General features: G+C 16.9%; 1 protein-coding gene across 2 annotated transcripts in view; it reads right to left on the bottom strand.

The window, feature by feature from the left end:
• Window positions 1-856: 856 nt before the first annotated feature.
• Window positions 857-15,273, bottom strand: part of LOC102656465 (guanine nucleotide-binding protein G(o) subunit alpha) — a 105,948-nt gene continuing 91,531 nt past the window's right edge. For both annotated transcript variants that reach the window (XM_026442779.1, XM_026442778.1), the window contains 3 exons: window positions 14,866-14,995; window positions 3,706-3,859; window positions 857-1,300 (listed from right to left, as the gene is read on the bottom strand). In XM_026442779.1, coding sequence (XP_026298564.1) covers window positions 1,113-1,300; window positions 3,706-3,859; window positions 14,866-14,995 — 472 coding nt within the window. In that variant the 3' untranslated portion in view covers window positions 857-1,112. The remainder of the gene's footprint in view (window positions 1,301-3,705; window positions 3,860-14,865; window positions 14,996-15,273) is intronic.

The raw sequence follows: 15,273 nt of genomic DNA, 5'->3' as shown, positions 1-15,273 counted from the left end.
ATCTTGTTAATTTTGATTGAAACATATATGTTTATTTGTTCAAAAATTCATTTAATGTTGGATATTGTACTTAAAAATAAAATAATAAATAAATGAAATTTGAATTTCAAATTTCGAATTACAAATTATAAACTTTCTTGACTTTTTGATTTTACAACTAATATTACATAATTAATAAGTACTTTTTATTCTTTTTATTCTTTTTAATTTATTGATTTATTAAGATTTATTTAAGTTTAATTAATGTATTATGTATTATATTTAATAATGTATTATATTTAATGAAATTTCAATTAAAGAAAAAAAATCAATTAAATTAACTTAAAAGTTGAATTTAATGCAAATGTTAAATTTAAATAAATTATCAAAAAAAAAATTAAATAATATAAAAAAATACAAATTTTATGATAATAAATTTAATAATCAATAATTTCAATTAATATTTATCATAGAAAGTTAAAATCATCTCAAAAATGTATACGAAATTTTTTTACTTTTTTTAAAATACAAAATCCAATCTGTAAAATAAATTTTTGTAATAAAGAAATATCATTTTTCTTATTTCTGCTCATATTTCAAATTCCCTTTCTCAAACACATTTAGTTTTGTATGTCACAAAACAATGAACAATATCATTTTTAAGAGATATTATTGTACTAACAACTTTCCACAGCTAATATTTTAGCAATATCACTTAACAATCTTATAAATCTTGTTCAGGAAGGAATTCTTAGCTTTCTCTTTATATCAATTTATAAATAGCATGTTATATATAAATATTGGAATCGGCATCAAATCGCTTAGTACGATAAGGAAAAACGTTGAAAGGACTGCATAAAAGGGTGTTTAGTAATAAAAATTGAGAAGATCTCCGCAGGTGGTCGGTAGCGATGGTACATAGGTGTATCTCTTTTTCTCCCGTTCTTTCAGCCATTTTCTCCCGCTCTGTCACTCAATCTTTCTCTCAGTAGCTGACATTATCGTAGTCTTTCATTCTCACGCGCTCCCTCGTTCTTGCAATACAACATGTGTTCTATATACGGGTATGAGTGTGAGTTCAACCATATGTGTGTGTGTGTCGTTCGATCGGCTCCGCAACGGGAATATTTATTCTAATAGAGACCGCAGCCACGAAGATTATTGGCGATAATGACATCTGTGACTGCGTCGAACACGAATTGAATGTTGGTTGTATCAGTAGCGCAAGTCATGTGGCAGTAGATCTCCTTAGTGGTTGATTTATTCCTCGCCTCGAATTGCGCCTGAATGTACGCGGCTGCTTCACCATATTCTTGTGCCCCTGCATTTGAACAAACATATATCATTATTATTCTTTTAAATGCAATAAAACAAGTTATGTCTTTTTCTTTTAGAAATGTCTTCTTAGAATTTTTTTGATAAATTAAAATTTTAATCTATATAAATAGAAAATATTAGTAATAACTAATATTAGTAATGACAGAAAATTATTTTTTAACTTTATTTTCTCTTTTAATATATAAAAATTAATTTTACTAAATTGAATTTTTATTTTATATAAATAAGAAAATAAAAAAATTAATAAAATATTGTAAATATATTTTTTTAATTTATTTAATTGATTCTTTCTGATATAAATTTTAAAGTATTTTTGCAAAATGAAAATATTCTTCTATAAATAAGATAAAAAGATAATATATTTGAAAAATTAAACTTTATTGTTTTTACTTTTTATTCGTTTTTTAAATAGTTAAAAAATAAGAAATTATATTATAATAAAATAGAAATAAATTCTATTCATATTCATTCACAACGAAATATAAATATACATGTAATTATACTAAATACTATGTAAATATATTAATATTATTGTATAACATATTTTTATGTAAAAAAATATATAATTCAAATTTATTTAAATATAGTTATATTTAATGTCATTATAAATCATAAATATTCATCATAAATATAATTTCATTGGAAGAATTTCAATAATCTAATTAAAAATTTTTTATAATTTTAAAGTAAGAAATATAAAAATCTTATAAACTTTTCATAAATCAAAAATCATTTTCAAAAATTGATGGGGATTTCATTTATCGATTACTTAATCAGTCTTTAATTTCAATTTTAAAGATTTTTATTTATTTATTTATTTTTTATGAGCATCAAATATATAATTATATAATATATAATAAAAAAATGATAAGATGATTAATGGGACGAAAAAAGATTTTATCATTATATGATCTTATTTATAAATATAATATTTTTGATATATGTTTATTTCTATGAATGTATTATATTTATATATGTATTATATTAATCAGAATTGCAATTTTTTATTTAATCAATAAGTTATTTCTGTATAGAGATCTATCTAGAGATCTATCGGCTGTAAAGTAAATAAACAAGATATTATTGCAACGACATATCCTATTAATGAATTGGATGTCCTATTAATGAAAAAAAAAATGATAATATTTTTTAATTATTCAAAAAGTTAATCTTAATATTCAAAATTAATATAGAATATAAAATAAATAAAAAAAATTAAATTTGTACAACTTATTAAATTATAAATTATAAAAAAGTGAATTTTACGTAAATTTAATTAAATTTCACAATAAAAATTTTACTTTATAAATTTATAATTCATAATTTCACGAAATTTCACAAACTTTTTATATTATGTATTGACGTATATATTAACTTTTTATATTATATATTGTATCTATCAAAATTTAAATTATAAAATATATTTAATTTTTAAAATTTTAATAAATATCATATACAATATATATAATTTTCATATAAATAAATGTCTTTTTATATGATTTACTTGAAAAATAAAAAATACAAAATTGTGCAATAATTATTAAAACAATGATATTAAAACAATGAAATATTAAAATAACATTGGTTTTTACATTTTAATTTATATTATCTAAAAATGAATCCATATGTATTCACAAAATAAATGACGATGAATTATACGTTAATTAAACATTATTTAAATTAATGTATCTCAAACAAAAATATATAGTTTTCTTGTGGGGCGTGAAGGAATTCCAAGGACGGCAACAAACTACAGACTTTTTATAATAATGTGAACTTTTCACGTTTATTTTTACACCATACACAATTTTCGATTTTTACTAACAGATGGCTTTACTAACAGATTTTCGAAATTCTAATCTTTTCTAATTTTCGTTCATTAAAATGTAACATAAATTATTGTGAATTATAAATTTTAACAATTTTGAAAGAAATTTTAAATAAATATTAAATATTAAATATCTTATTATATAATATTATAGAATATATTTGTATATAATATTATAGATATTGAAATTATTATTTATTATTTTTCCATAAATCGATAATTTTATTTTTTTCATGCATATGAAAAATAATAATAAAAATTAAAATACAATAAAATAATTTTAAATAATTTAATTTTAAATAATAATTTTTTAATAATTTTAATAATATAATTTTAAATAACATTAATTTTAAATAATATTAATATTAATTTTAAATAAAAATTAATTAATAATTAATAATACTTACTACTAATCATAAAATTACTAATAATTGGTAATTAATTGATAATTAATAATTAATAATATTATTATGTATATTAAAAATATATGAGTGATATATTTAATGAAAATAGTAAATTTCAACAAAAATAAATATGTAAATATAAAAAAAAATTCTTACCGGCATATTCGGGGAAACAAATAGTGAGTGGAGACTTGCGAATTTTCTCTTCAAAAAGATCCTTCTTATTCAGGAATAGAATAATTGAAGTATCAGTGAACCATTTGTTATTACAAATTGAGTCGAATAGTTTCAAGCTTTCTTGCATTCGATTCTGTAATAATTAATCATAAACAATAATAATTAATATAATAATATTAATGGTAATAGTAATATAATAATATTAATAGTAATGTAAATAAAAAAATAAAATATATATATATATTTAATTGTTATAATTAATTATAAAGATTTTATAATTAATTATAATTAATTATAAAATATTATATTATTGAGATTTAATATTTCTAATTTATATATGACAAAATAAAATAAGAGAAAAGAGAAAAGTAAAATAGATAATTATAAAAAATAATATAAAAAATTAAAAAAAATTTTTTTTTAAATTTAAAGAAAATTTAAATAACTTGCAAATTTTAAAAATCACTTTTTTTTGTACGTTTATTATTGTATCATAAATTCATTACCATTAAAAATTCTTTTAATTTCTAGAATAAGATAAATTGTACTCATTTAAAGTACGATTTACAACATTTTATAATGTACCAATATATATGAGAAAAAAAATTCAAACTGTAATAAGATATTTTTGAGAAATTACTTTAATAATGAATTAAAATATAAAATTTTATCAAAGATTTAATTGCTTTGAATCTCTGAATATTTAAATATTTAATAAATATATATATCGATAATTAATGCGAAATTGCTTTAATAATATTGATTAATAATAAAATACAATTAATTATTAGTAAAATTAGAAAAAATGATAATTAGTATCTATAATAAGATTTATTATATATAAATAGTGTAAAATAGTAAAAAATTAACAATTTGTAATTATCTATATAATAAAAATTATATATATAATTTAATATATTAATTTTTTTATTTTTTATTTTTATAATTTAATGTAATTTAATTAAATTAGAGTTCAAAGGATTCAAGTTAATATTTATAAATATGCAATTTTATTATTTATGCTATGTTTGTATCAATAATAATTAACATTATCATAAATAATAAAAAAAATTAATTTTGACTGAAATAAAGAAAGAATTCTACAAATTAATTTGATGCAATATTCAATAAAATTTTGAAGAAAGAAATTTTGCTTATCTAAGAATAAATAAGCAAAATATTTTTCAAGAAAAAAGGCAATGTCAAATTAATTCAATAGAAATAATGAAAATAAAAGGAAATCAAAATTTAGAAATATGTATTTGAAATTGTCTTGATATTTAAAATGTATGTTAATAGATAGATGTTAATAGATAAAAATAAATAACTGATATAAATATATATATCGAAGATGTGTAGATTCAATAAAAAAATTAACTTCATCAAATTCTAAGAAGAAAAATCGAAATAATAATAGAATATAAATAAAATGTATAGAATATAGTAATATAATCTCAATAATAATTTATAAAATTTATAAAATATAAATTTATAAAATAATCGAAAAGGAATAATAAATAATATGCAACAATATATAATATTTAAATATATATTTAAATATATTTAAATAAAATATAATCTACGAATATTTCTATTTTATATACAATAATAATTATAATTATTATACTAATTACACTAATTAAAATTTTATGAATGAATTTAATATCTTATAAAACAACTAAATTAAAAAAAAAGAGGATTAAAGCCTTAATTACATTTAATGACAAAAAATATGTAAATATTGAGTAAAAATAATGTATATTTATAATTACTTATATATGCCTAAGAATTATAAGTTTAAAAATTAAAAATAAAATATCCTATGAAAATAATATACAGTATAGATTAGAAAATATGATAAAAATATTGATTAAATACCCATGATTATTTACAATCAAGATTAAATGCAAGAATTAATAAACTGAAGTAATTTGAAATTGAAAAAGAAGAAATGCTTTGTTAAAATATGATGTTAATTAATAATTTAGTTTAATAATTAGTTTTATTAATATAGAGAGTATGATAATGTTAATAATTTAGTAAGATACAATGGAAGAAATTTTAAGTAATAACTACAATAAAAATTTGTCATATAAATATGGATAAGCATAAAAGATTTAAAAAGAATACCTATCTTATAATGTTAATAAAACTAAATAAAATATGAAAATAAATATCAAAATTTGGATAAAAAAAGGTAATGATGTGAAAAAATAATCAAATCAAATATTTAAATAGAAAAATATGATAATTTGATCCTTACTTACAATAATCCAGAAAAAATATACAACTTATTAAAAATTATAAATATCATAAAAACTATTTCTAAATGATAATTTTAAAAATATTACTAAATAAAACAAATCCAGATATAACAAAAAGAGTTCAATTTTTGAAAATGGAATAAAGAAAAAAATAATTGCATTTTACAGAATGTTATTATATTCTTAAGATATTATTGAAAAATCGATTCTAAAACCTAAAAATTGATATACAAACATTATAATTGAGACTTATTTATTAAACTATTAAAATTTATTAAAAGTAATTAAAATTTATATTTATATATAAGCAAGTAAAACGAGATGGAGATAGAATAAAACAGCTTTATCTTTATTGCATCTTGCTTTATTTTGGCTTCAAATAATGCTTAATTAAACTTCACTTATTTATAACATAATAAATAAATCTCAATTGACATTTTTATATACCAATTTTTATGTTTATTTTGATCTCTAAAATTGATTCTTCAAAAATATTTAGACAAATCTATTAATATATGTATACATATAATTTGGTTTTAATTTTTTAAATATTAACAAAAATATTTACCAAGTAATTAAGTATTAGTAATTAAATATTAGATAATTTATATTTATTTAGATAATTTATAATTTTTTTAATTTTTTATAGTTATATAATATATTGTATAATTTAAGGACTTTAATAATTGATTGTAACATTTTCTACAGAAATAATTTCTTTAAAAAATTTAATCATTGTTTATTATTTATTAGAAAATACATAAATATTAGAAAATCATTATGTAGTTTTTCAATACTTTATAAATTAAAATATTGGTTTTAATTACGTTATATATATTATATGTTTATTTAGCGTAATCAAATCTAATTCATTAAAAAATAAAACAAAATCATTTTTAAAAATTCAAGCTATCTTATTGAATATTGATTTGAAGATTTTATATTTGTTAAATTGTTTGTATCAATATTAAATTCAAATATTAAAAATTTTAATAAAATGCATTATTAAAATATATTATTATTAGTTAAAGTAATATCATTATTATTAACATATATATAATAATGTGAAATAATATTTATTATTATTCATTATATGTATATATCATAAGATTCCGAAAATTTATTTCGAAATATTTATATATCTGCTTACATTATCAATATCTCACAGCTCGATGTATTCAAACTTATTTTAAACATATTCCAAACTTATACTAAATTTTAAAAATATAACATATGACATTAAAAATATTTTTATAAATAAATCAAAGTAGATGATTATATATAAAATTAGTATATTGATATTTAACGATTATCAAAATCAGTAATATATATAATATATATATATATTGCGTTGGCAACTAAGTAATTGCGGATTTCACTTATAGATGGCTTCAATTGAATTTTTAGGTTTGCTGGCGTAGTCCAAATGTAAAACACATTTTGTTATTTGATAGTTGGCAATTCAGCTGTTAATCAGTAAAAAAAATTTTTTGATCGATTGCGTAGTTTTCGTTTGGCGTTGAAAAATGGAAAATCAAAAGGAACATTATCGTCATATTTTGCTTTTTTATTTTCGCAAAGGGAAAAACGCATCGCAAGCTCACAAAAAGTTATGTGCTGTTTATTATTATTGCGACGAAGCCTTAAAAAGTGCAGTGTCAAAATTGGTTTGACAAATTTTGTTCTGGTGATTTTTCACTCAAAGACGAAAAACGCTCTGGTCGTCCAGTTGAAGTTGATGACGACCTAATCAAAGCAATAATCGATTCGGATCGATGATGATATCAAATCGTACCTGATTCAGTTTTTTACTAATAAAAACCAGAAGTTTTATGAACGTGGGATTATGATGCTGCTTGAAAGATGGCAAAAGATCATTGATCAAAATGGGCAACACATTACAGAATAAAGTTATTTAGTTCCATGAAAAAATTGTCTTTGATTTTCTAAAAAAAATCCGCAATTACTTAGTTGTCAACCCAATAATATCTTTATGCTGCAAAAAAAATAGAAGACTTAAATAAAACAAAAAAATATTATATATGAAAATTAAATTTTTTATCAAATAGCATATAAAAAATTTTAACATAATTAATATTCGTAGATAAACTGAATTTTAAAAACTTGATTTATGCATATGCTTAATGTCAATTTACAAATTATACAATTCTAATAAAGAAAATAAAATTAATATTTCAATTGATTTATTTATTTGATATAATACAAAAAATATATATTGGAATCTTCTTTTGAATAAAAAATTTATTGATTTATTGAGTCTAAGAATAAAAAAATAAGAAAGGATCTTTTCAGATACGTCTATAATAATGTTTATAATAAAATTGAAATTTTTTAAAATGAATAATTAATTCAAATAGAATTACAAACATATTTATTTTTAAAAATAGAAGATAAAATATCATTAGATGTTATGTCACATTTCAATTAAAAAATTAACATATATAAAAATTTATTATTAATCTAGTATTCTAGTATTATCTAGAAATTTAGTATTAATCTATTATATTATAATGAATTCCTATTAATACGTAAGATATTATTATCTTTCAGCATTTTTTTCGAAAATAGTTAACATATGGAAAATGTGAGATAGAAGAAATGTGAAATAGAGATAAAAATTATATTATCTTTTATAAACAATGATTCATATAATTTTTTATAGTTACATTTTTTTGGAGAATTTTTTGGAGAAAATAACTTTTAATTTTTAAATGAAGAAATTATTCTAAATTTTTTTATATATTTTTTATATATGAAAGCATGTTTCAAAACAAATTTAAGCATACCATACAATGATATACTCTTTCAAAATCATTTAAAATTATAAAATCAAAATAATTTAACCACTTCATAAAATTTATAAATTTATCTTATGATAAGATTATATAATGTAAATATTATTGTTATTAATTATTATTATCTATCACAATATTTGTTTATGTTTAATCTTTTATAAATTCATTCATTATTTGTATTTTCTATTTTATAAATAAAAATAATCATCTTATATATAATTTTGTACATATTCTATATTTAAAATATTTATTCTACATATTTAGAATATTTAAGAATTTGATATATATTGCGATACATATTTGATGTAATCGTGATAATTTCTTATTCAATGGAATAAAAAAGAGACATGATATGCGTTTATTGTGAATATCAAAATAAAAAAACAAAAAACATTGATATATCGGAAAGAATACAAACTAATGAAAATTATTGTGATAATGTTTAAAAATGTTTAAAATAGAATATTAAGAAGAAAATGTTACAGCCAAACAATATAAAGTAAAAAGTAGCAAATTTTAAAAAAGAATCAACTATTTTAATAAAAAAGATAATTATATATATAATATATCATCTATTTCAATTCATAAAATTTTAAAAACGATTGCAAAATATAAGTCATAAAATACAAAAATTACAATTAAATAATCTATCAAATTTTTGTAATTGATTAATAATGAATATAAACGACTATAAGTATTATAAATAAAGTTTTTGAATAAATGAATTGAAACAAATAAATTCAACAATAATAATGACAAATATGTCTAATTTATCAGATATACATATGAAAAATTGAAAGTTTAGTATTTCATTTTCATATAAATATTTAACATAAAATTATTGACGATATATTAATAAAATCTTGTTTTTATAATGAAGCGTTAAATAGAAATAAATTTTCAGTTTTTGAATAATAAATTTATATATTGTAATTATTATTACAGTTGTGTAAGATATGTTCTTCAAGATGAAATATTATTAATTGCAAAATAATGAGAAATTTTTTACATAAATTTATGAATAAAAGAATAGAAAAATAGAAACTAAGAAATTTGTAGAATAATTACCAAGATCTTTAGATCTGATATTTATGAATTTTTTTATGAAGTTACATAAAGATATTATTTATACTGTTTTGAGATATAAGAGAATTTAAAAACAAAAATAATAAAATAAAAATCAATAGAATTTTATAGATGTTCTATAGAATCAATAGATGCTCTATCAAAAAATGCTACTGATAAGAAAAAATTTTCACTTTTCAAATTCAAAAATATTTATATTTTGAAAACAATACATATACATTACACAATTTTTTTTTTGCTGTCCAAATTTTCTCTGAAGAAATAAAATTGATCTGTGAAAATTCAATTATTTTTTGATTTTATATTATAATTCATAAAATATAATTTAAAATCATAATATCTTCTTCTTCTAATATATATTTTTTATTCTTTATCACTTTCAAAAGTTTTTCATATGTAAGTGGATGTATATTATTTACAAATTTTACGAAATTGTCTAAACAATGAAAATTCTAATGTAATATTAGTTTCTATTAAAAATGAAATATTAACTTGCGATTTAATAATTACATCTTTTATTATATTATATATTTTAATTTTTTGCATTAATTGGCATCTCATTATTATTATTATTAGAATGTAATCATAATAAATAAATAATATTTACAAAATTTATGTAAAGCATTTCCATGTTAGATTAGAAGCATTTATTAAAATCTGCATATATTTATTATTGATATTTATAATAGACTACAAAAAAACTAATAAATATTAGTTTCTTAGTTCTTCATTAATCAACATTAATCAACTCCTTTACTTCTATTAATAAAATCAACATATAGAATTATATTCATTTTATTGTTAACGAAAATAGAATTCATAATATAATTTATTATATGATAAATATATATATATTTTTTCGTTTTTTGCTTGATAAAATTATGCTTGATACATTCGAATTGAATAATTATATATATGTCATGAAAATCTCAGAAATCTCTCTTGCATACACAATATTTTATATCATATATACAATGAGATCCAGAATTTCTTTTTCCAGATTATTGTAAATAAAATGTAACATGACAATAAAACTTGTAAAAAAAATTTGTTTCATAATTATTGAAACTGTTAGTTGTGAATTGTGAAAACATGAATTTAAAAAATAATTATAAATTTTGTTTAAAATATTTTTCTAATTATTACGTAAACAATTAATAAATATTTTACTAAATAATAATATTAAAATAATAATTTTTCCAAAAACTTTTTCTCTATTTATTTCAACAATTCGTAAGATATAAAATCAAAAAATAATCAATTTTTCAATTGGTTCAATTTTATCCGCTAGAGTGATTTTGGAGCGCAAAAAAAGAAAAAAAAATTGTAAGTTGGAAATTTTTCTTTATAAGAATGTTATTTATTAAAAGAAAAAAATTATTATTATCAAAATTTTTATAATGATTAATGAACAATATTATTACGAAATGATTGAATTATTTATCTCATATCTGACTTTAATATGTAACTTTAAAAGTTATGGTATATATTTTATTTTTAAATATCATATAAAATAATTTATAGCATTTCATTTAAAAAATTGAAGATCAAATCTCTAAAAAAGTGAAATCATAAAAAATTTATATGAATCAACATATTGTTTACAAAAAATAATCTAAGTTTTTCTTTTATAAATTTCTTTTTATATTTATAATTTTTGAGAAAAAATATTGATAAAAAAATGGGAATATATATATTATATATATTATATAGTTAGCGAATATCTAGCATTAAATTTTTGATGCAAAGATCTATGGCTATTAGTTATATACAGTTACAAAAAAACTGGATATTCGAAAAAAGGAATTACTGTAATAGAAAGAACTGCTGAATTTGAAAGTTTAAAAAATAGAAACAAGCACCGTTAACTATTTAAATTAATATTATTATATAAATTTAAAAATACAAAATAAGTTATATATATACTAATTTTAATATTTTGTATTTTATATATATAATAAAATAAGAAAAGAAAAATAAGAAATATTATGATGTAAAAAGCAAATTATTCCAATTATTCCAGACTAAGAATGAGGGGTTAATCGAAGAGATCGTTGAAAAGAGAACTGGTTAATTATTAATAATGCAGCAGTCTGTCACGTTTTCTTCCCACGTCCGTTTTACCATCATGTGAATAATCATATAAATGTATATATATATATATATATATTTTATACTATATATTATTTTTTATTGTAATATAATATAATATAGTATAATATAAAATGTATTATTATGAATATTATAATTTTTACTTAATTTTCGTAATCTTTAAGATTATATTTTTAAATTATTAATTAATATTAATAATAAATTTTTTTATAATTTGAAAATATCATTTTAGATGATATTGTAATGAATAAATGATATTAATATTTTATTTAAAAAAATACTTCAACAAATGCAATGTTGATTTAATTAATTAACATTAAGAATAATCTATTCATTTAAAATCCTTTATGTAATTCTTTAGCAGATATATAAGTATCAAAGTGTAATTTAGGCTCCCTTGACTTCTTAAATTACTCTATTGTTACAAATTTTATCATCATGTATCAAGTATCTTTTTGTTTTTATATGCAATGACATATTATAACTTTATGTTACTTATATTTTATGTTATTCATTTAAATGAACTACTGAAAACAATTATATCATTTTAAAAAAACTTTTTGTTTTAAATTATAAAATGAAGCAAAAATTAAAATATTTGATATAAATATTAAATTATATATTAATATAAATTATGATAAATTATTTATTATGATAAATTATGAAAAATATTTGATAATGTTAAGATAAAGATATCACTTTGCTCATAATATACTACTGTATATCGTTAAACTATAAATTGAATATATTATATTTCATTTTTAAATAATAATTGTTTACAACTTCTAGAAAAAAACATAGCATGACAAATTAATTAATGACATGATTATAACATTTTTAGAGATTAAATAGTTTGCAGTTATCAATAATTTAAAATGCAATAACAATACAATGCTAAAGACTTTAAAATTTAAATAATTAATATAATTCATATAATTCAATAATTCATCTATTTCTTTATTTAAGAATTTTATATTAATTTGTTATTATTTAAATATTATTATATTGAATATTTATTTGAAGTTTTTTATAGATAAAGAATTATATGTTTATAAAAGTTTAAAGAAAGAAAATGTTTAAAAAAGAAATTTATAAATATTTAAATGTTTTCTTTAAATAGAAATCTAATAAAAAATTATAGTTCTTCGAATATTAAAAAAAAATATTTTTTAATAAATAATAAATCTTTATAAACGATGAAACTTATTTGTATATAGTGAATTTCAAAATGATCTTATTTTAACAAAAAGAATCCTGTGATTATAAATTAAATTTGACTTTACAATATGTATTAAGGAGAAAAATAGCACTATTATATTATAATATAATAAAGTTGATAAAAATATTGAAAAAAAAAGTTTTTAAATTTTTAGGATTTGTAAATATAGCAAAAATTGATGTTTGCATTATCTTCAAAATTTAAAGTAATAAATAATTTTTACAACTAAATTCAAATTTAATATATAAAAATACATTAAAAATATTTTTATTTTGAAATCAATTTATCATATCCATTTATCATATAAACAGATAAACTTTTTAAAAAGAAAAAAAAATATTAATCAAAATTGATTATTATTATTAAGAAAAAAATATTTTATATAAATATGTATGAATAATTTAGATAAATTGTATTAATTTTGAAAAAAATAAATTGAAATGATAAGATACACTATATTTTGTTTGGCAATATAAGAAATAATTTTAAAAAATAGTATATGTGATTAGTCAATTTTTGAAAAAAATAATTCTCATACTATTTGTAAAATATTTATGAATATCTGTATAAATATATATATTATAAATATAATAAAATGATATTATTCAGGATATCTTAAAATCAATAAAATCAACAAAATATGTTCTTTTTTATTATAATATTATAATTATAATTATCGCGCAACAATTGTAAAAAAAACATAATAGATATAGAGAATGATAAAAAACAAATTATAAAATTTAAAAGAAATATATATTTATATATATATTTCTACTATAGAACTATAGAAATATATATTTATATAAATTAATATAATTATATTATATTATAATAATTATATAAATAAATATGAGATATGCATATTAATAAATTAAATTAATTTAAAATTTTAATTAAAAACATTAATTAGAACATTATAATTTATAATATATAAATTGCAATGAATTATTTTCTTATATGTCAAATTTAAACTATAGTTAATTCAGAATTTGTAACAATAATTAATTTAAAAAATATTTTTATAATTTAATATTGCATTATATTTAATTTTGTTATATTATTTGATTTATTTTTATTCCAATCATTTCATTATTGCTAAAATATATTTTTAAAATTTAATACACATTATTTATTAATATTTTTAATAATATTTTTGATTATAATATAAAATTTTTATTGATATATACAATTTCCATATTATAAAAACTTCTTAAAATATTAAAAATTATTTGTTAAATATAATTAAGATATAAAAATGTGACCATAAAAGAATTAAAATTATTTTATTAATGTTATTTTTCTTAATAATTTTCTAACTTTAATTATTATTATTTAAAATTAAATTATAATTTAAATTATTATTATCAATTTTTTCAATATTTATTATTACTATTAATTATTTAATTATTTTATTTATTTATTTAATTTTTTCTATTTGTTATCAATAATTTACCATTAATTTTCTAATTATTTATTTCTTATTTCTGCTCATTAATATTTATCATTGATTTTGTATTTTTTACTATCAATATTATAATAATATTAAAACTTCTAAAAGCAAAAAAATATATAATAATAAATGATTATTATTATTGATAGTTCTTTATTATTAAAAAAAAGTTTTGAGAATTTGAATTCTTACCGTCGTTTCATCTTCATGTAAAACTTGGTCATATTCAGACATCGCGACACAAAATATGATCGCAGTGACATCTTCAAAGCAATGGATCCATTTTTTACGTTCACTTCTTTGACCGCCTACATCGAATAATCTGAAAAAAATTATATATAACATATAATAAATTACATATAATAAATTAAATTACATATATTAAATTAAATATTACATATAATAAATTATAAATAAAGATTTAGAAATTTATAGAATAGTTAAATAATCAATTTCTATATTGTTATTATTATTTTAAATTGTTCTGACTTTTGAAATAATCATTGCAATTAACATTAAATTTATAAAATTATTTGAAATATTTATCTTTAGTTATTAATTGATAATTCAAATTGTTATATTTTAGTTACTTAATTGGTT

The sequence above is a fragment of the Apis mellifera genome, linkage group LG9, assembly GCF_003254395.2.
Source record: "Apis mellifera strain DH4 linkage group LG9, Amel_HAv3.1, whole genome shotgun sequence".
NCBI classification, from domain to species: domain Eukaryota; kingdom Metazoa; phylum Arthropoda; class Insecta; order Hymenoptera; family Apidae; genus Apis; species Apis mellifera.
This window is presented reverse-complemented; position numbering and strand designations above follow the sequence as displayed.